We start from the raw sequence: 23,534 nt of genomic DNA on the forward strand, positions 1-23,534 counted from the left end.
AACTCTCCATCACACCGTTTCATTCAAAATGTCAAACTTGGTAGATTTTCACGGCTATGGAATTAGAATTCTGCTTCAGTAAAGCGAGGAGCGACCTAAGACTTTGGCACAGTGCTGAACATCTGGACAGACATAAATAAATAACTAAGAAAACAGAACAGAAGGCAGTTATTTCACTTAATGGCACGGTTAAAACTTAAAAAAAGCCTTAAATAATAGATTCCCGGGAACCATTTGTAAACACAATGTAAGCGCTGATATTAATTAGGTGTTTTTTTTTTTAAATGGTGCAAATTGAATCTGTAAATGAAACTTCACACCACAGACACAAACACAGCTGTGAGACACACGCCGAGCATGTGTTGGCCTCCCACCCCCCACCCCCCACACCCACCCCCCTAATATGCGGCACACACAATCTGCTGGAGAGACTCCGATGGCTCCCACTGCCACATGCAGCGCGTGAAATCGAGGCTCTGCTCCTGCATCACTGTGTAACTAATGAACGCGCCACAGAAGAGACCCTGCAGGACCGCAGACTCATCTCCTCTGCAGACAGCGGGAGACTCTTCATGTCAGTTTAGCACAAAAGTTTGCAACTGAAATCATAAACGACAACTTTTATATTTTTGTGTCCAGATTCCAGAAAAACGTCGGGAAACGCAAAACTCTGACCCCGGAACTGAGCCTGTCAGCGGAGTGAGGAAGTCGGCTGAAGACAGCGAGAGACCTCATATGTTGCCAGTTACCATCTCAGCCACACTTGGCCTGCTGGCTCACTGATGCCTGGCAGAGGCCTGTGGCTGCAGCCTGGAGGCGTCAGCGGGCTTCAAGTCAGCTGCTTGTCAGACTGTTCAGCTGCTCAGACCCGCTTTCTTTTTTCTTTTCCTGATGTTGGAAACAGATCAATTGAGAAGAAAGACGTCTTCCACAGCGAGTAACAGAGAAGCATCAGGGACAGACAAAAAAAAAAAAGGCATCAAGTTGTTTTTAAAGTTTACTTTTCTCCTCTCGCCTTTGGCCTCGTTCAGACCTGGTGGGAACATGTCAGCCCAACTTAAAGCTGATTTTAAACACACATAATCATGTTATAGCGCTTTTCCACTGCACAGTTCCAGCTCTACACGCCTCGACCCGACTCTACTTGGTTTTCTTTGCTTTTTCCATCGGGGTGGTACCTGAGCCGATACTAAAATGTGACGTTGACAGACTTCCGGCCACTGATTGGTCAGAGAGTGTCGTCACTGGAAGAATCACGAGCGCCGCGTCCGACACAAGAATCAAAGCGAACAAAGTCGGACTGCATCAGCATCAACTGACATCTGTGTCAAGACTATCATCACAGCATTTGCTGCCATATGGGTTAAGTACTGCCCTAATTGTGTATTGGCAAAATATAAGCTATTCTGCAAAAGCCCTACTCACAGAACATGTTCTCTTGATGATTGGGAGTGAAATCCCAGTAAATCAGCAGTTTTTGAAATACTCAGACCAGCCTGTGTGACACCAACAACCATGCCATCATCATCAAAAATCACTTAAATGACTTTACTACTTGATTCTGATGCTCAGTTTGAACTTCACCAGAAGGTCTTGACCATGTCCACACTTCTAAATGGCTTACATTACATGCCATGTGATCGAATGTTCAGGTATTTGTGCAAACGTACTAAAAGCAGTGGTTAAAGAAGTAAGACTGATGACTTTGCTCTCTTCACTCGTCTTGAAGACCAACACTGAACAGTACCTGGTGCCATATCTGATGCTGTCCCCACTCCCTTTCTCTCCCTGTGCTTCCTTTATGACTCACAGCTAAGCTAAGTATAACTTATACAGGAACCCACGTGTCATGTGTGACTGGGATTTCTTCTTTGTCTATATTGTCCCAGAGTTGTCAGGAAATCCAAAGCCCCGCGACGCGAATCCTCGGCTGTGACGTCATCCGGGCCCACTCATGAGACGCGCAACGTCGTGCTGGTGTTAGTGTGGGCTGGTGTTAGTGTGGGCGTGTGTGTGTGGGGGGGGGGGGAGGGGGGAAGCACGCAGGGAAAACCATTTCACAGGGCTGTTCTCTGTCTTTTCGCTCATTTCAGAGGCTGCGAGAAGCGAGGAGGCATTCCCTTTGAAGCCGGCAGCTCAGTGATGATCTGGGTTGAAATGAGAGAGGCAGAGAATGGGATATTTCCCAACTCCCCGGAGCAGTGAATTTTCTCTGTAAAAATAAGCAACACATATCGCAAAACCCTCCAAAGATTCACCATTTTAGTGCATCTATCTTACAATTTCCACTGAGGTTCTTTTGAGAATGGTAAATCCAAACAATCAGCTGGAAGCAACTCAATGTATTTAGAGTAAAGCAGACGCGGTCGAGACAATCTGCTCAAGTTCAAACCTTAGATGGATGTTGTTCTGAGGGTTTCAGAAACCACAGAAATCATCTGAGTAATTCACGCCCAACAATCATCTCCAGAGTTTACAGAGAATAGTTGGAAAAAGAGAAAATATCAGGTGAGCTGCAGTTCCCTGCCCTGTTGATGCCAGAGGTCAGAGGAGAACGACCAGTTTGAGATGTTAGACGGGCAACAATAACCACTCGTGAGGACCAGGGTATGCAGATGGCTGTCTCCCTAGATGGGCTTCAAAAACCTTTATCCACCACACATCATTCACAGGCTGCCTGCACCTTCTAGCTCCTGTGTTTAAAGTACGGAGATGCCATCTTGTCCCTGCTTTGAGATAAGATGGACCGTCTTAGTGGAAACTACGAACATTTCCTTGACAAATAGGAAACTAAAAAGCCACATCGATATGTTGAAATTGCTACTGTGACATCATCAAGTAAAGGATCAGAGTCACATGTTGTTCTGCTGATGGAGAAACATTGAAAGTAGTTGCTATGTTCATTAATCGCATATTAGATTTAAAAAAATTAGATTAGTAGCACAAACGAAGAGAATTTGGGGAATTCTTGGGCTAAACATTTAGCCGTCTATAATCTGTGTCCATCACTTCCCATGGCTCTCTGTGTGCTAATGTCGAGTTTTATTTGTTGTTGGAACTTGGAACTTCCATGGTCACAGGGCATTCCTGAAGAGGGAATGCCACACTGAACTTGGATTACCAAATCGGGAACTCAGAGCAACCTCACCAACCCCGACATTGGGATTCAAAGATGGCGTTAATAGCACTTAAGCGTAAAGCCTGTGATATACTTCAGCGCGCGTCAGGGTCCTGTAGTATCCCACTTCACCATCGGGCGGCGGTACAAGTCTGGACGCAGGGAAAAGGACTCGTTCCTACCAAAGAAGAAGAGAACAATGCTACAGCTCCCTCAGATACTTCAACGTCTGGTACGAGCGGCTCGAGGCTGAAAGGCCTGTTGGGCAGGAGAGTCGGGTTTGTGGGTCACCAGATCGAGGCTTGGATGACTATCCTTGGCGACGACTTCTTATATTGTTTAAATGGTTTTTCTGCTTGGTGAGCGGAGCTTATACTCCACCTATTGGTAGGGTGGAAGGTCTGGTATTGCTAACGATGGCTAGCCCAAGATACATTTGCTTTCTGACTTCTGGGACGACTACCCATTTCTGATGTAGAAGGAAGTGAAATAAAACCCAGACTTGATGGTACAGAAGATTCAATCCATCTTCTTCCCCCAGTTTCATCCTCATCCTCCCCCTGCAGTGATGCCCCTGCCCCAATTTGAGACTCACCTTCCAGGTCTCACTTCACCCAAGATCTTTCCCTCGTTCAGGTAAACCCTAAATCCTTCCCGACTGCAATCAAAAAATGTTTGAATGGAGTTCAGGACGGTCTGAGCTCACAGAGCTGTAACCTTAAACCTGACCCATCAGCTTCATCTCCCGTGGTCATCAACACTCGGCTGCTCTGAGCTGGAGAAATCTAGCTGTAGTGGGAAAAACCTGCAGTAACGTGGGTTTGAGTTACCCACACAGAAATCAATGCACACATGGAGAGATGTGAGAACACAGAGGACAAGCAGACGAGTGTGGGCAATGTTTAAGTCTGCGTGCAAGTACACAGGTGCAGATTTTAAAACTGCACGGTGTAACTTTGTTGATATTGATGTTCTTTTTTCTGCCTCTGTTTAGTATTCAAGAGCAGAGACTATGTAACATCCATCTGACTGTGCGGCTGTTAATCGCATTAACTGTCTGAAAGTTTGCTCGACAGGCTTCAAACCTGGCAGGTGACTGACTCAGACCGAGCTGATTTATCGCTTAAAACAGCCCAACAGTGGCACAGCAGGACCGGGGTGAAGATGACGTTAACCCTTATGTTACCAATCCTGTCGTCAGCGACGTATACATGTCATTACAGTAGAACCTCGGGAACCTCAGCGAGATTCAACAAAACGGCGAAACCGTCCCCACAGCAGTCGTTCACGTGCACAGGTCATGTGACTCACTCATGACTTCCCACGTCCATAAGAAAAACTAAATATATAGAAAATGTATAATTTCAGGCCCGCTTATAATCTCACCTAAATAAAACAAATATAATAAATCAACATAAATGTGCAAAAAACACTTGTTTGTGTCTATATTACGCATATAATTAACGTGTGTCTAATAAATAGTTATATAATTGGACAACGACACACATTTTGCTTCTGTACACCACCACGACTGATTTGAAATGAAACAATCAAGAAGTGATTAAAGTGTAAAAGCTCTCAGCTTTCAAAAAAAGTTGCATTAACCGTTAAGGAATTGTAAGCATTTAGATGAGATGAGATTAGATTTACAGTCATTGATCCCACACTGGGGAAATTCACTTGTTAAAACTACCTTTTAAATTCACTCATTTATAAGAAATATAAATGCCTGCACTCTTTGTTTTTATAGTTATGTGTTGGGTACAAACGTTCAAGGAGATATATATCTATATATATACACATATATATATCTATATGTTTGTATGTATGCATGTATATATGTATATATACAGTATATATATATATACATATTCTGCTTTCCTTTATGTAAAAATAAACCTGCCAGACAGTTGAGTTTGTGTTTACTCGGTCCTGTCTTGACATGAAAAAGAATGACTTCCTGTGTGCAGCGCGGGGGAATGTCGGTCACCCGGGGCGACACGAGCTCTGAAACGTCCCAACTGTGCTGAGGAGAAACAAAGTTTATATTTAAAAGTTGCACACTACCGCTTTAACGCGGCTTTGTCTCTTTTTTCCGCCGTCTCTGCTTGAGCTCAACTGTTTTATCAGCCTTTTATTTTTTATTTATTTTTAAATGATAATGACATTGTGACCAAAAATGGCTCCTCCCTTGTTGCATTTTTGGGAGAAAGAAAACTGAGCTGTCAGCAGTTTTACGTTCCCCAACTGTAGCGGCGTGATGAGGCGATCTTTAATTTGTGACAAATCTGTTTATGTCTTTGTCTCAATCGTCTCTGTCTCTGGAGGAGCCCCCCCCCCCCCCCCCATGTTTATTCTGCACCATTATCTTCAGTGATGGACTGACTCTCCCACACACTGCAGCTCATTAAACCACTGCCTCCTCCTCTGCCTCCTCCTCTCCCTCAGTGTTATTTTTTTTTCCTCTTGCCGTTTGCTTTGAAACACTCCAGTGTGTGTGTGTGTGTGTGTGTGTGTGTGTGTGTGTGTGTGTGTGTGTGTGTGTCTCTGATTGACAGGGACGTTGACCCCTGTGATGGCATTAGTTTGACCTTTGCAGGTAGAAAGGGGGGAAAAACAGTCTCCTGGTTTAAACCTTGTGAGAAGAGCAATAACCTGCATGATATTAGCTTTTGTTGACCTGATTAGTTCAGACAGGAGACATCAATGACTCCAATGATTGTAAATATAATCCATAGAGTTGAAAATGACCTCAGGAAATCCATTTAAATGCACTGAAACTTCATCACTGGGAACACAATCCCGCTGTTAACAAGGATGAACCTTTTTTTTGCTTACTTTCACCATCAAAGTGCCAGAAAATCTCCTGTGAGTCAGCACCTTTTGCCCATTTTCTAGAATAACCTTCAATATCTGGCAGTTATTTACAATTTACTGCATGTTAAAATAGTGTATTAACAAACTTAAAATGAAGAAAACAAAAACGTTGTACATGAACACCAGATTTTGCGTGTTGAATTCGAAATTTAATCAGTATAAAACATATTTAAAATAATGTTTCTTGAAGTTTTCTCGAGTGACAAAGACACAGATTCGCCAGCTTCCTGCACCAGCGTGAGTGAAATTACCGTAATAACCACATATTCGACTTTGACTTTCAGAAACCGTTCGAATTTTTTTACGGTAATGCGATACACTCTGTGTTAAAGGGTTAAAGGGTTTTTTCCACCGTTAGGGACAATCTTTGATTTTTCTGGATTAATATGATAAAATATAAAAGTTTAAACCCTTAAACACAGGGGTCTCAGACTAAAGTGACCTTGGGGCCAGGTCAAAATAAAAATTAAAGTGTTTGTTTTGATATGGAATGAGAAAATAGTTTTTATGGTGCAAATGACTTGATATTTAACACTTAGTGTTCACATGTGCACCCTTGGTAATTTGCCATGGGAATAATACACAATAACTCCTTATAGTCTAGACGGATTTCAGAAAAAAGGCCTTTTATAAGAAGTAAGGAGCATTTATGGGTACAAGTCGGGAACCGGCCTACCTTACATATTTCAAGGGTGCTGAGTCCAAAAAAACCGGTACCCGGGTGAAATTTTGAGGTTTTGACCTTCTAATTTGCATATTAAAATGGCCGCCAAATTGCCCATCTTGCACAGTTATTGGACCATTTCCTCCTAGTTTTTTTTGTAAGTAGGCAATCAAGATGAGGAAATTAAGTTTCTAGATCGATAGTCAAGGGTCAAACAAGGATATAGTGGAGGCTCAGTGCCTTTTTTATGTATATATATATGCAAAATACCAACTTTTAAGGTGAAAGTAAGCATTATTTGTGTTATTTTTTAAGGCCGACATAAATATTAAATAAAAGTTACTCTGAAATTTTCCCTGTTGATATGACATATGATGTACACCATATTATATGATAACAAAGAAAAAAATCCATTGCAAGTTGTCTGAGATTTCATGTTTTTTTTTTTTTTTTTTGCAAATTAAGCATTTGTTCTCTAAATTCTAAGACGGGAAAAACCCAGGTGAATAGGGAAAAATATTCAAAAAGAGACAACCATGAAACGTACCAAGTTGAATATTTAGATCAGTACATAGCATGGTCAATCCCATCGCTGAGGACCCTTTGCCTGAGGTGAATTAACAGCAAAGAGGATCGTAACAGTTTCACACGCTTTGGTAAGTTTCCTGCTTTTTGATTTTTTTAGACAAAAAATGTCAATATTCCTTAGTTATTGATTGAGATTGTTAACCCTATTTATCCAAAATGATACTTTTTCAACCATAGTGGGTCAAAATTGTGTATTTCAATGATATTGAGATGGCTAGCAACTGGGAGAAAACTAGCTAACAGTTAGCTAACAGTTTTGGAGGGGAAAAAAACAGCTAGCTAGTTTTTTTTTCTTCCAGTTGTGCCCTAAAGATGACCACCTCTGTTGATACAAGTTTATTTCTTATAATTCCAACCCAAACATAGCCCTGTGGCAGCATAAATCCCCCTACTTTCTAGCTAGCTAGCTAGCTAACAAGCTGTCATAGGGCAATGGATGCTGGGGAGTGACTGCTGTGACAGGGCTAGATTTGGGGGGAGGAATTATCAAAAATACATGTGTCAACAGAGGTGGTATATCCTCAAAGGGCCATACCAGACAACAGAACTGTCATAAAGGCTGACCGAAACATTCTCAAACGCCTTGTTACGGCCTATGAGGCAGGTCGTCCAGTTGACTTACCAGCTGTCCTAAAACACGAGCTTCTGCCAGTTCCCATATCCCTTGCTGAAATGAATGGGACACTTCGCACTGGAAACAAGTCTGTATTAGTAAATAAGTTAACTGAAGACATAGTCTGTCCTGAGCTATTGAACTTCCCGACATGTCATCTTGTCTCATCATAGATGGACAGGCACTTGTGGTTGCCCTTGGAAAGCCAGACAAAGCACTAACATTTGGGGATCTGGCCGACACATTTGTCAGAGCAGTGTTGAAAGCAGGATGTTACTATAAAAGGATAGACGTTGTGTTTGACAGATACAGAGAAGAGACCATCAAGGGTGCTACCAGGACACGACGCACAAAAGCAGCTCAACCAATCAGAAGACTTGTTGAGGGTCGTGATGTGCCTCTTCCAAAAAACTGGACCAATTTCCTGTCCCTCCCTGACAACAAAGCTGATCTTGCCAATCTACTCTCTGAAGAACTATGTGCTCAGGCACCGGATGATAAAGAGATAGTAGTTGCTGGTGGGTTCAGAGACGAAGAGACGGAGGTTAGGTCATCAAAAGCAACAACCAACCTGACCGATCTGAGAGCCACACACGAAGAGGCAGATACCCGATTGGTATTACATGCAGTGCACTGCCAGTCAGACACAGTAGTCGTGTCATCTAGAGACACTGATGTACTTGTGATTCTCGTTTCCCATTTCCCACACGTAGCATGTAAAAAACTCTGGCTGTTGTCTGGTACCACAAGGAAGCCACAATATATACCAATTGATGCTGTTTTTAACAAACTGCCAAAGGATTCAGCACCAAGCCTTGTAGCATTTCATGCACTAACTGGTTGTGATACCACATCATACATTGCAAGTCACACCAAAAGTACATCATCGAAAGTCTGGAAAATGCACCATCAATTGCTCAGCAGCCTCGGAATTGGTGATCTCACGGAGGAGACTCAAAGATCTTCAGAGGCTTTTGTCTGCAGAATATATGATGTGCATAAAACAGACTCTGTTGATGCAGCAAGGCATATACTTTTCTCCAGGACAGGTAAACCAGAAGCAATGCCGCCTACAAGCGATGCGCTCCACTTCCATCTGCTGAGAGTACACTACCAGGCAATGGTTTGGAGAAATGCTCACTATGCCACACCTGAGCTTCCTTCACCCTTGGACATGGGATGGAAAGATGGTGATTCAGGACTACAGCCCATTCTTATGTCACAGAACCCAATACCTGAAAGTTGCCTGGAAATGATCAGGTGTGCCTGTAAAAAACAATGCACAACACGCCAGTGCAAATGCCGAAAATCGGGGCTGTTATGCACTGCAATGTGTACATGTCAGAGTGATGACCAATGTCCTTGTTTAAATGTGGAGTTGTAGTCCTCAAGCATACCAAGGCAATGGGTAACCAAAGAACTTGGAAAAGGACTGCAGAAAGAAATACTAATCAAAATGAAATTCCAAAGACAAATGGCACACAAGCAAACTAGAAAGGTATAAAAACAATTTACCAAAACAAGTGACCTATGGAACTTACAGAAGAAGACAGATGAAAGCAAAGCAATTCAGCTAGAAACATGAAAGAAAATATACAGAAACAAGATGTGATCTGTAGAACTGTTCAAGGGAAGTTTCATGTTTTTTTTTTCCCTATTCACTTGGGTTTTTCGATGTTTGAATTAAGAGCATTATGCTTTGTTTGCATAAAAAAATGAATTCTCAGACAACTTGCAATGGTGTTTTTCTTAGTTATTATGTAATATGGAATACATCACATATCATATATACACTGGGAACATTTAAGAGTGATATTGACTGAATATTTATGTCGGCCTTAAAAAATGACACAAATAATGCTTAATTTCACCTTAAAAGTTGGTATTCTGCATATATATATACATAAAAAAGGCACTGAGCCTCCACTATATCCTTGCTCTGACCCCAGACTATAGATCTAGACACTTAATTCATCATCTTTGATTGCCTACTTACAAAAAAACTTGGGGAAAATGGTCCAACGACTGAGCAAGATAGGCAGTTTGGCGGCCATTTTGATATGCAAATTAGAAGGTCAAAAACTCAAAATTTCGCTCGGGTACCGTTTTTTTTGGATTCAGCACCCTTGAAATATGTAAAGTAGGCCGGTTCCCAACTTGTACCCATAAATGCTCCTTACATTCACTTTTTGGGTACATCCCGTCTAGTCTATTATATGGACATCCTGGGTCTGTGTGTGTGCTTATAGGTCACATGTTCAGGCTTTAAAAAAAACACCTTTCTTTCCGTCTTCTAATTTGTTTGTTGAGTTAAAGTTATGATTCATTTTATGTTGCATTTTTTAGTCGCGATATAAAGCAGCGATAATTATGCAGAAGTCACGAAATGATTTGGTCATAAAAATGAGTTCAAGTGAACTTTGAACTGCGACCTATCTTCAAATTTACACAAATTCAATCCGATTTTAAAAATTTTTTAGTACTTTTTTTTTCATCAGATTGCCTATAGGTTGTGCTGAAGAAAAGGATATAAGACTCTCTATATTGCACATTCTTATCGCCTCTGTAAAAACTGTGCTTTTAATGCTCTGTGTTCTCAGAGTGAAAGTGAACGGACCACATAGGATTGATTGGTGGGCCGCGAGTGGGCCCCGGGATGCGAGTTTGAGACCTCTGCTCTGAGAGTTGAGAAGTTGCACGTTAAAGCCAACGTGTGGTTATTACGGTAATTTCACTCACGCTGATGCAGAAAAACAGCGAATCAGCGTCGGCAGAGATTTATTTTTTGGCCTGTTTTTGGATATTAAGACAAAGACTCAAACACATGTTATTTTAAATATGTCTTACACTGTTTAAAATTCAAACTTAACACATTTTTAGTGTTTTTTTTTTTTCAATAAAACTTTTAATTTTTCTTCATTTTAATTGTTAATTGTTAACACACTATTTTAACATGAAATCAACTGTAAATAACTAGCACTTAGTAACAGGACATTTTCTGGCCCTTTTATGGTTAAAATAAGTGGACATTTTAAAGGCTTAGGTTAAATAGAATCATTATGTATAACCCAAATATATAATTAAAAAAACATTAAAACTCTGTCAAATAAACCTTTTTGATGGTGAAAAAAAGTTTGAGCATTTGTCAAAGTTTCTGAGAAGAACCTACATCTATAAATAAGTAATAAAACGATTAATAATACACACGTTATTGGAAAGTGTCAAAAATCCATTTGTATTAAAACGACTCCAGGATTTCTTTTGGTCTAAATCTCAGCTCTACTCTGCAGACTCGGTGTCAATGTGCAGGTGACAGAGAGAGAGAGAGGGATTTTCTCTTCTTTTTAAGTTAAAAAAGCAACCAAACAGATGATGATGATGATGATGATGATATTCCAGTAAAAGTTCCAGACAAGAGAAGTGGCGACTTTTTACTTTTCCCTGAATCTTCCAAATGTGCGTCTTTTCCCCCCCAACTCTTCCCTTAAGTCCCCGGTCCTGAACTCAGCAAACTTTCCACAGACCTGATGTTACAGTAACAAGGCACCAGGGAGACGAGAGAGGAAGGAGAGAATAATATATAGAGCAGGACACGACATCTGAGAGAGCTGTCCAACTTTACTCACGCAGTCTCACAGAAGACGAGGACAAAGAGAGAGCGGAGGGGAACGGGAGATTTGCAGAGGAATAATGTGGATGTCGAGCAAACGCTGCTGAACGAACAGAGGGAATATTTTTACACAGAATGTGGATCAGGGACTTAAAAAGTATATTTTCAGAAGTAAACTGTGTCCACACAGACACGCAAACGACGATAATGAAGCGTAAGAATGAGGACGTTTGTTATGAGACCAAAGAAGAAACTTACACCGAACTCCTGAACCACTTTTTTCAGGCGTAAACCTGTGTATGTGTATGTCGTTAAAGCGATGTTATTATAGTGAAGCGGCAACGTCCTAGTGGGTCGCGACGGTACTGCAGGCGGGCCGTGAGCGGTCCTTAAACGTTCAGTTTTGTAAAATTGCTGTAAAATTTGTACGATTTATAATGTGTTATCTTTAAAGAGTCAAGCGAACGTTGAACTGTGATATCATTTCAAATTATTATTATATTATATATTATTATTTCACAAATTAAATCCAATTTTAAACATTTTGAGTACTTTTTGCACAGGTGTGTTTTAGAGTTGGTTCCTTCATCAGATTGCCTATAGGTTGCGTTGAAAAAAAAGAATATAAGACACTCTGTATTGTATATTCTTATAGCCTCTGTTTAAACTGTATGTTTAAACATAGTCATGGAAAAAAGCAGCCAAAAAAGGGTTAAAATTCCCTCACTTGAACGTCTTACACCCTAAATTTCACTGCGATTAACAGCTGTCTTTATTTTCACCCCTTCATCTCCCGTGTGTGGTAAAAAAACAACAACAACAAAACCACCGTGAGCATGAAATAACCACGTGTTTCTCTCCCGTGACATTCAGCTTCTGCCATCACGTCACGCTGATTAACGACTGTTTACAGGCCTTTTTGAAATTCTAAATGATTCACCTGAAAATACCAAAGTCATCTGGAGAGGACGACGCGCCAGTCTGCTGACTCATGCAGTCATCGTGGGCTTAATTAGCTTCTGCTAAATGAACTGCTGCAGCCGTTATTTACAGTTATTTGTTATTTCGGGCAGGAAGACGGAGCGATGCTGACGAGAAAGTCACAGGCTTCCTCCGTCTACCTGCCCAGAATGGACAGTCGGGAGCTAAATCTGCTGCAATTATGGAATTATAGATGGCGTATGATGGGTTTTTATTAGTCATAGAAAGGTTGGACCTTGTAGAAACACTTGTGATTAGTGTTAGATCTCTTCTAACCTTTAGGGGGCGACTGCCAAGAATGGAGTGACGGACAGATAAAGGGAGGTCAGGGGAATAAAAGAAAAAAAACACGCTGCCGGCTGTTTAGTGCAACATCTTTGCTCTGGGAGTGAGGGAGGAAAAGACAATGGCATCACTTACCTCCTTGCTTACTCCTGTCAAGATATATGGAGACCCTTCTGGCAAGACCTGAGAGCGGAGGGGGAGGAACCAAATAGAAGAGGGGGGGAGGAGGAGGAGGAGGAGGAGGGAGAGCGGGGAATGCAACAAAAGCAAGCGACAAATATTAGCAAGGATCCCTGTGCATGCAGATGCACACGTTCACACGCTGAAATCAAAGTGAGACTTCAGAAAGTAAAACAAGCAACAACCAGCAGAGGGATGAACAAGGCAGTCGTTTCCCAGGGTGTCACCTCCCATGTGACTAACAGGAATATGAAAGGAGAGAGAGAGACGGAGGCGTGAGCTGAGCTGCTGCTGCTGCTGCTGCTTTTTCATTAAAAACAGGGCCAGTGGAAGCTGCTGCACACCGTCCCCACACCTCCACACCTGCAGGACACAGAATCCCAAACTCCCAGGAGACTAAAGATCCTGCAGGTTGTTGGAGTGAGTGGGTTCTGTCAACGTAAAAGGGAACGAGACACAGCACAGGGCTGGCAGCGGCGGCGGCGGCAGCAGCAGCAGCAGCACGGGGTTCAGTTTTTAAATTACATCAGTATATTATCACACGCAGAATACAAGGACTGTTTGTAACGTTGATATAAAGCCGAGTGAGGTGGAGAGCATTAAACTCATCCTTTCTACACAACAGCAGTAGTAGCAGTGAGTTATCTGGGGAGCAATGGTGGTTCGGTTGCCATGGTCCCGAGATTTGAACTGGCGACCGTCTAATTACAAGCCAAATTCCCTTCCACTTGGCCAAAGGCAAGTGGCACCTCGTCTCTCGCTCCAATGTGGCTCCCACCACCGTCTGAAGAGACCGACACTCCCACAGATCCTCGTGGAAGACTCTGTAGATCAGTCTAAAAGACTTAAAAAGTGAGGAGGGAAGCATCGCGAGGGGAAACACACTTACTTACTGAACCTTGTTCAAACCCAAAATCAAAACCACAGAACCAGCAAAGTAACAAGAAGCCGGACAGACAACAAAAAATCAACAAAAAGCACAACTGTGTGACTGGATGACAGGGACGGGATGAGGGAGGACAGGTTGTGCAGCACTCTGTGGCATTAACGGGTTTTTGTTAAGGTTTGGAATCAGGCTTCGTTAGGGTGTCCAGACGAGTGTGTGTGTGTGTGTGTGTGTCTGGTATTCCTTATGTTGTGGGGACCTAAATCTGTTTACACAGTCACATTATGTGGACAGAAATCAAGTCCCCATAATGTAAATGAGTCAATGCAATGTCCTCTGAAGTCATGGAAACCTGTGTGTGAAACTGCCTTCAGAGTGAGAGCAGGTTTCAGCAGCACAAAGACAAACCTGAGTAATATTACATTAATAATACATTATTAACGCAGCTGAAGCATCTCTTGAAAACACAAACTTATAATAATAATGATAACATCTCAACGCAGAGACACTCCAAGTTATGGTAATAACTCAAAAACTGATTACTGAGGCAGGAGTTAGTGTGTACAAGAACAACAACAGGGAGAAGAGGCGTGTGTACGTGTGTGTGTGCGCTTTTCCAGCACGACTCGACTCCAATCTACTTGGTTTTTATTATAGTACCTGGTCATGATATTCAGGCCTCCTGGATTTATGTGAATCTATGTCTGTGACTGGTCAGTCGTTACACGGAAGCTCTATCTCTCTGCTTTCCGGTATCACTCCATCCATCTGACAGAGGGGTCACAGAAGGGTTAATGACCTGATTCTAATGATGCACTACACTGAAAACAACTACTTTACAAGTCACTAGTTTGTGTGTTTGTGTCGTGTATAAAATGACATCACAGCAGTTGACTCCGCCCACGTTTGGCAGGTACAAGCCGAGCCGAGTCGCGCAGGAACTGTAGACTGGAAAAGCGTCATAAGAGAAAGAGAAAGAGATAGAGTAGATGGAGAGAAGGAGAGATTTTTCTATAATAATGATAATAATATAATAATCTGAACACCAGGAGCTGAGAATGGACTCTTGGGTGAAACTTTTCCTGGCGGGACGTCACTCCAAGTGGCTGTTTACACCGAAACCGCTCTGCGTTCTGAAAGCAGACGCCACACTGAGACTGTCACCGACAAGTTCACCATTAAAGTGTTAAGTCTTCGTGAAGACGGGGGCTGTGTCTCACTGCGGGACACTCGTCCACGGAGGAAAAGCCTCTCAGTGTGTGTGTGTGTGTGTGTGTGTGTGTGTGTGTGTGTGTGTGTGTGTGGCTTTTTATTTTTATTTTTATTTTGCCCGAGACTCGCACGGACAGTGATGCTAGTTAAGTGTGTCACCTCGCTGCAAGTCTCCACTGAGCTGTGTGCTGTAGTCATGATAGAGACGCAGCCAGTGAGTCACACGTCCTGACAGCTGCTGCCAATTAACTTAACTCAGTCGCAGTGTCTCTTTCTTGATGAGACGTATTCAGAATTCAAAAAACGCTGCGAGACAGAGAGAGAGAGAGAGAGACGTCCCCCCACACATTAATGGCCGTCACGTGTCCCCATCTTGTTAACATACAAGGTTGGAAAACAACTTAAATATATTTCCAAATGAAAACAAGTGAAGTGCAATCATCGCCACAGCTGTCACCTTTTCTTTGCTGCTCCAGGAGAAAACGCTCGAGGCAAAAAAAGCAGAGCAGTGGAGAGTGTGAAGAGAAAGAGAGAGTGAACCGGAAGTGTGTGTGTGTGTGTGTGTGTGTGTGAGAAACTCTGCCTCTCAAATGACATAAGTGAGTCAACAGCAGCACCGAGTCCACTCGCGTCCGATAAGTTTAAAAAAACGTCCGTTATATTGACTCAAGACAAGCGGCGCTGCTGCCGACCAGCGAAGAATGAGTAATAATAGCGTGAACTGTTACGGAGGCAGAACCTGACAGAAATATGACGGATATTCTGAAACGTGACGGGTTTATATCGGGATTTATCGCAGCATTAAATGTTGATGCGAGCGACGGAACTAAACTCAAGACTCGTGTTTCAAACGCTGACATCAGTCTGGCATAAAAAAACGACTTTAAACTTTAAAAAAAACAACAACACTTATCCACAAATGCTGTATGCTTCTTTTAACTCAAATGTAAGTAATTAATATAGATTGTTGTTTATGTAGATTAAAATCTGGGCAGATAAATTGTTGAGGAAATACTGTACTTTACTGTAATCCACTTAATCCATGAAAGGCTTTTGCTGCTACGTGCTAATGATAGCTTTTGTTAGCAAACACTCACAGAAATATTAATGCCTAATGTTTACATGTAAGCAATTCTGTTTCATATAGAATTTACATCTATAAAAGTCAAATTCAAAGAAAGCAATGGAGAATGAGAATATCCATTGTGTTTTAAGCGCAGCCACATAATGTACTGCCACCTACTGGACTGGAGTGTGGTGAACAGATTTACTTAAAAGTGACGTACAACAATCTCATGTTTATATTTAAAAACACATTCAATTGGATTTGTTTTCACAATTACCAAATTTCAAATTATGATTATTTAAATGAAATCAAATAGAAGTGAATATTTAGTAATTAACTTTCAGTGTAATTGACTGAATTTACTGAGTTGCTTCACTAACTTTAAGACTCATTTCATACGTATGTGATTTTCATCTGACAATGATTTTCTTTGTTGTACGAAGCAAATAAACCAGAAAATATTCACATTTAAGAAGCTGGAAACCTGAAAATGTGTTTGAATTATTATCAGTTATTAGCACTAGTACGATGACCACCTTTGTGTAGCTAATTAAGTTCTTACTTTCTTCTTAAAAGTGGTGGAAATTAAATCCTTCACTCCCTGTATTTATTTCGACTACATGTCCCAAAGATCTGCAGTGAACTGGGTCGAAGTTGTTCCACGTTCTGCTCCATCAGCTTGGAATCATTTGTACAAAAACAGCTCAAACTCAGAGAGCTGGTCTCAAGAAATGTCTTTAAATGAACACTTAATGTTAAAGTTAACGCTTCTGAGTTGAAACCTCAAAGTTATCCGTGATTTAAAACAGGATTAATTTATTTTTCTCCATCATATCTTTATGGACTCTGCCTCTAGATCGATAGGACAGTCATTACTGTGAATGTTTTAATAGATTTTATGAGGAGTATATCAAATTTCTGCCAGTTAAGCCTCTTAAATGTTACGTACCGGCCCTTTAAGAGGAAAAACACATCACTACAGTTAAAACTGAAATGACTCAGAAATGGATGGATGAATAAAAGCACCTGCAACCTGGATGTTCTCCCTCTGAGTGTGAGAGGATGACTGGTGTATGAATGTTGGTTTGGGTGGGTGAATGGGTGAACGGGTGAATAGGTGAACGGGTGATGGGCCATATAGAAAAATAGAGCATTGTTCTTTACTGTGAGCGCTGGCTGAGGGCTGACCTCGGGTAGTGGGCAGCATGTCTGAAAGGCCCTGCCACGCCGTCACCATCTCTGGGTTCTTCTGGTCAGCAAAGTTCTTCCACACACGCAACGCTCCATCATCTAAACAACAATGACAAACAAACAAACAAACAAACAAACAAACAAACAATGGAGGGGTGGTGAGTGGGGACAGAAAGAGAGAGAGAGAAGTAAAGAGTGAGAGCCAGTCAACTGTGTCCAAAAAGGTTTTTTTGTGACCTAAAATACAGAGAGAAAGGTTTCCTTCACACACATGGTTTTAAAAGACATCATTTACAGAATGCATGTCAGGTTCGGGTCGGCTTCGGTTAATATTCTCTTGCTCTCAGACAGAAAAACGCAGCCTGAATTGAACTCAAATTCTCATGTTACTTTGGAAAAACACGCTGAACTGAGCAGAAGTTATAATAAAAACTTCAATGAATTTTTTAAATGCAGCAGATGCGCGTGATTTGACCGTGAACACAAACAAACACCTCCTTAGAATCAATAAAAGTGTAGAGCAGCATCTTAAGAAATCTCAGTGCCTGTAAGCGTCTCGTTGTCGAGAGACATGAAGACGCCTCTCGTCTGTGAACAGAGCAGCTGAAGTCGAGCTTCGACACTGCGCTAAAGATAAAAGGCATTTTGTGCCACGAGCCAATTACAATCCATACACTGATTTACATCCAGCCTCTTCACTCTAATGCTGCGTGTGTGTGTGTGTGTGTTTTCCGGCCCGTTATCCTTCGGCCCCGCTGATATTGAATTTAAATGCATCAATTCCTGAGCTTTTATCAAGGTTACAGGACGACGGGTGATGAAACAACAGCGCTCATTCACGGAGAAGCTACAGAATAAATGTGTGTTTCTCCGTGTGGCACAATTCCTCTGGATTATGAAGATAAAGCCAGCGGTGGGTAATTGCTTTGTTCGGTTGATGAATGATGATGAGAGACACACACACACACACACACACTCGAGTGTTTTTAGTGTTTGTGGGCGTAAGAGTCAGGTGTTTAAAGCTCGTTGCTGCTACAAATGAGTCTCTTGGTGATTTCCACTGCGTTGGTGGGTGTGAATATTTGAGCTCATCTACTAACTTTGAGTTTTTACTCTTTAGTGCATGACTTTGCCGTTTCTGTGTTACAGTGTGAGTTGTGGTCGCCTCTCCAGGCCTAAACCTGTGGATTTGATTGTGGAGGACAGTGGATGGTATCACTCATTGAAATACTTGGAAATAACACATTTGCAGGATATAGAAGACTTTTCTTCCACAACATATGTAAAATAGAATGTAGAATATACAAGAAAAACCCAAATAAAGTGAATCACTCATCAGTTTCAACAGTCGCTGACCTGTTGCTGTGAGCAGTAACGAACAGTCGTGTCCGTTCAGATACTCCATGGCCGTGATGCGAGTGTAACGGGGGTTTCCGTTGTAGAAGTAGTCCAGCCTCTCGCCCTTCTCCCAGTCCCAGAAACTGTGGAACAGAAGAAAGCCACATTTCAGTCACATCGTGAACTAACGGCGTCATTCACACGATCGCCATTCACATGATGAAACTAATCTGCACGCGTGTTTTCGTGTCCCTCACCAGATGCTGTCCTTGTCGGCCACGGCGATGCAGGTGTTGAAGGGATGGAACTTCACGACAGACGGTACTCCAGGGTTACGGTTGATGAATATTTGATCATCCAGACGGGAGATACCTGCAGTGGAGGGGAGGGTGGTTGGGTTAAGCCAGATTAGCATCATTCGTAAAAAAGGACATTTGCTTGATAAACTACGGCAGCTGGAGTGACCCAATTGCAAGAATGTACTGCTCATGAGTACAGTTACCTGGTAGATACTTTTTTTTTTTGAGTTTTCTACAAAAAAAGGACTCTGCTGATTCCATAACTTGCCACTTTATTAGGTACACATGATGCCTAATACAAGCGGCAGGAGTCAGACCTGCTATGGTTTTCTGCTGCTGAAGCTCATCTGCTTGTTCACAGACTGTCTTCTTCATAACTGAGATACTGTTGCATCTCTATCATCTTGAACCAGTCTGGTTTTTTACCTCTGACCTTCCAGAGAACTGCCGCTCACTGGATATTTGTACCTTTTTTGGACCATTCTCTGTAAACACTAGAGTCGACCAACAACCATGAAACATTCAAAGTAGAGGAAGACTGGAAAAACAGCCACTTTTTAATAATCTGTACTGTTCATTATTACACGTTACACATTTTGGTTCTCAATTTATCTTTTCATCCAAAAATAAATCACCTTTCCTCCTCGTTCTGAAGCTCAGTTTGAACTTCAGCAGGTCATCTTGACCATGTCAACATGACGACAATGATCAAGTTACTGCCATGTGATTGGCTGATTAGATATTAATGTTAAAAAGATGCACTTAAGAAGGTAAGGCTGGGCTGTAAGTGTATAATATTTACTTTATTTGTCGTATTTATGACTTGGTGGAGATTAGTGTATCAATGGCCTCAGAAAAGATGCAGTCCACGAATGCATTTATTCATTTTTTTGATTTTTTGGAAAAAAGCTTCATATTTTCCTAACAAAATCTGGAGACTGTAGATTTCACAGCGGGAAAACGGTTCACGTCGTAGGAACTATTTTAAGCAGCAGACTGAGGGAAATGTGTTGTTCCACTGTGGAGCAGCCGGATGCTTTATGATTCAATCAAAATAACAATGAGTGTTGGTGGTCAGAGGAGGAACACGTCCCACTGATGTGTTTTGGATGAGGTTTTCACGGCACAGAGGGATAAAGATATACAAGCAACCGCTGTATTGCTGTGTTTTGGCTGATTGGAAGACGATGGCTGTAGATCTGATGTGATGTTGACTTTAGAAAAATACACACTCATCACACCTTTTCTTTGAAGGTTAACGTTCTGCAGAAGGAGGTTGAGTCTGCGCACTTGAGGCCCAATTATCCAACATTTTGTCCCAAACGTTATCTCCGTCACTAGCCTACAGACCTCCGTGTGTCTTTTGCGTTGGTGTGGACGTTACGCAATACTTCCTCTGGAGGGCAGTGCCGAGTGCCAAGTTGCAGGCATCATCGTAACCATTGAAGAGGTTATTTTATTGTGTTTTAACCAAAATGGACAGAAACGCAACTGGATTTCGTCCTGTGGACGAAAAATATCCTGTGGTGTTGCTTTGTTTCGTCCATCATGCACAGAAGATCATCCAGTATCAAAGAAGTGTCTGGACTATGAAACACTGGTTAAACACGTGTTGTTCGGGTCCAAGGTTGTGTCCCAAGTAACGGTTGATATATTTGTGTAATTAAAAGCAGGTTATATTACTTACTTTCATTATTTCATTCATACAATCATAATCATCTATTCAACCGTCCACACAATAATTACAAATGTCCTCATGTGTTACATGAGGCCACTTCAGTAGTATCACACGGATGTGGAACTGACCTTTACCGATAGTTTTGAGTGTTTCCACGAAATTGTTAAGAAAGCAAACTCGACTGAAGGAAGCAGAGAGTCAGACTCTGAGTTACTTCTGCATTCTAAAATAACTTCTATAAGAAGGCATTTAACGGCTTAAACTGATAATTAAACATAGCTTACTTTTGTGGTTCAAAATACATTTTTCTAAATTTACATAGAAACAGATAATTCCTGTTGGGGAAACCAGCCAAACTGTAGCTACAATTAGGATAAATAAACCCAGAATAAACAGCTTAAAGGCATTTATAGTTTACAAGCAGATGTATGGGGGAAGTAAGGATTACAGTTTTATGATGGTTTGGTTAAAAATAGAATTGTTGGATGATCTCTGCCTTTAAAAGTAGAAAAGGAACTCAAATATGACATAATAAACGGTTAGAACGTTCAAGGCCGTGAGAGAAAGAGATGGCTCTCGACGTGTCGCTCGTTGGCAGGTCTGCATATGTGAGTAACACGGTGCCAACACAACACAAGTGCAACTGAGACGTTTTACTGCCTCGCCGTGTGTCGTCATGGCAACAACACCCGTCAGCTCGCCAGCCTGTCCTCGGCGACCTGCGCGCATTCCCGAGGCCGCCGTAATGAGATGAAGAAGAATGATTAAAAAATCCATCAAGTATTCATCACGTGTGCAGCGGGGATGGAAAGACACACAAAAAAAATCCTCATCGTGGATTTGTGTTATTGGACGGCACATTCAATTATGACTATACTATAATTATGAATATATATAAAGAAAAAAAACCAAATGCAGGATTGAAGAACTTTGCGGTGCTGTGGTTAATTTAGCATCCAAAAGAGATGAAAAACAAGCCAAATCAAGTATTAATCAAGTATTTCTCAGTCTTATTACGACATTTGCAGCCTCACTCCTGCTTCCTTCATTCTGGGTTTTTCTTCCCCTTCATCTCCCCCCCTCCTCCTCCTCCATCTCTCCGCTCGTGTCTCTCTGGAGGAAAAAGACTGAATGAGGGCAACCCTACTACTTCTCTCTCTTTCAAAAAAGTGAAGATTGAAGGGAATTCAATGATTTAGCGAGTGGTTTTGCGTGAGCAAGCCTCAGCTCTGACGCCAATCTACCTCATGAGTCTGTGTGTGTTTGGCTGCCAGTGACGTTGGGGGTGTTAACTATTCTGTTTGAGAAAACTCTGACTTCACATTGGATGCCTGACACCCTGGGCGGTTTCATGTGTGTGTGTGTGTGTGTGTGTGTGTGTGTGTGTGAGGAGAATCCTGTGACTCATAAATCCCGTTCTTTCCAATTACCAAAGCGCTGCAGGGGTCTTTACTTGACGTACGCGGTGCGAGGTGTTCTCACACCACCTTCACTTCATCGCTGAGCAGATGCAAGAAGCATTTCCACAGTCACACGGCTGAACATTTTCTTTAAAGCAGCATAATTCACTTTTTGTTTGTGTTTCCTCGAGTTTTTAGTGTAGCTCATGTCCCAGTTCGATTCGATTAAATTGGACATGGAGTTACTGAAAGATATTTCCGTTTCCATACCAATTTTGCTTGAAAGAGATTTTCCACATAACTAATTCTGCAAAAGTTGGACCTCTTTCACGTGCTGCAAAATTAAAGAAAAGTATAAAAACTAATTACATTAATGCTCTATTTATTCAGCTGAAGTTGCCAAGAGTGATTAGCGACAGATCTCAATCAGATTTCAATCGCTAACGTCCAAGTTTCCTGTTAGCATCAAGTAACTGGAAGTTAAGGAGCTAGCTTATATTTTAGCGCCACATGCTCATCATACATTGGACATAAAAATAAATTGTCATCCTGAGCAACAATCACGACACCAAAGCGCTAAGTATTTCTGATTCTAAACCAAAGATGACAGCATAACTAACAAATCTACAGACTCAGGTGTTAGCTTAGCTTAGCTAAGCTTGCGGTCGCGTGAGACCCCGTCATACGAGACTATTGTGGTCAAGTCTTGCAAGATTTGTGCAAAATATACAGAAAATGGCATATCTTAAGAGATTCATCTAAGGATTTTGCAAATCAATATTGAAACTTCCGTCCTGACATCAAACAAATAAGACTGAATATAAAGATGGATGACTTGAAAACGCTGCATATTTCAAATGAACAACGTGTTTTTTCCCCCCCAACATTAGCAAACATTAAGGCTTGTCTCTTAAATAAATATCATGAAAATTGACTATTTGTTATCGTGTTGATGTTGCTGTCAAAGCTGTTGAGGCTGAATTGTGATTCACTAAGTCAAGCTGTATCTATTTAGGTTGACATCAAACGAAATGGAAATCTGTTTATCTTTATTTCTTGTCTGACAATGTGTCTCAAATAGCCTTGAGCTGGATTGAACAACAAACACGAAACTTGGCTCAAGAACGATCAGATGGTGACACTGCAACCCAAAAATTAACCTTTACAACTCCTGCACTGATATTTATTTAAAGTCTTCACACATTACATACAGTATATGGACAAATGTATTAGTTTGGTGGAGGAGAGACATGCGTTTGCTTCTATTACCTCTATGGGACTAAACTTTTCTGTCAAAAACTGGTCCTAATTTCTGAGGAACTGGTTCCTCAGGACTAAGATTCGAGTTTTGTTTAGGTTAAGCTTAGGATGAGACATGAGCTGGTAATGGTTAAGAGTTGGGATAACATTTGTTAAGGCTGTCCATCAATGCAGGTGTTCTCAGATGAAGAGCTGTGTTTGGTTCCCCCAATGGACACGCCCCTAACGTCTCAGAGCCAGGAATATTGCGAAATTTTACATGATTGATGATTCGTGATTTGTGATATT

At 41.6% G+C, this 23,534-nt stretch overlaps 1 protein-coding gene across 4 annotated transcripts in view; it reads right to left on the minus strand.

Moving 5' to 3' along the window:
• rptor (regulatory associated protein of MTOR, complex 1) overlaps window positions 1–23,534 on the minus strand; it is a 207,677-nt gene that overhangs the window by 11,305 nt on the left and 172,838 nt on the right. The window contains exons 27-30 of one of the 4 annotated variants that reach the window (XM_058640288.1): window positions 18,867–18,981; window positions 18,628–18,752; window positions 17,269–17,370; window positions 12,872–12,919 (exon numbers count right to left, since the gene is read on the minus strand). In XM_058640288.1, the coding sequence (XP_058496271.1) occupies window positions 12,872–12,919; window positions 17,269–17,370; window positions 18,628–18,752; window positions 18,867–18,981 (390 nt within the window). Of the gene's footprint in view, window positions 1–12,871; window positions 12,920–17,244; window positions 17,371–18,627; window positions 18,753–18,866; window positions 18,982–23,534 lie in introns of all 4 variants that reach the window. The other 3 variants (XM_058640287.1, XM_058640290.1, XM_058640289.1) reach the window with 3 other exon arrangements.

Source organism: Solea solea, chromosome 10 (assembly GCF_958295425.1).
Source record: "Solea solea chromosome 10, fSolSol10.1, whole genome shotgun sequence".
NCBI classification, from domain to species: domain Eukaryota; kingdom Metazoa; phylum Chordata; class Actinopteri; order Pleuronectiformes; family Soleidae; genus Solea; species Solea solea.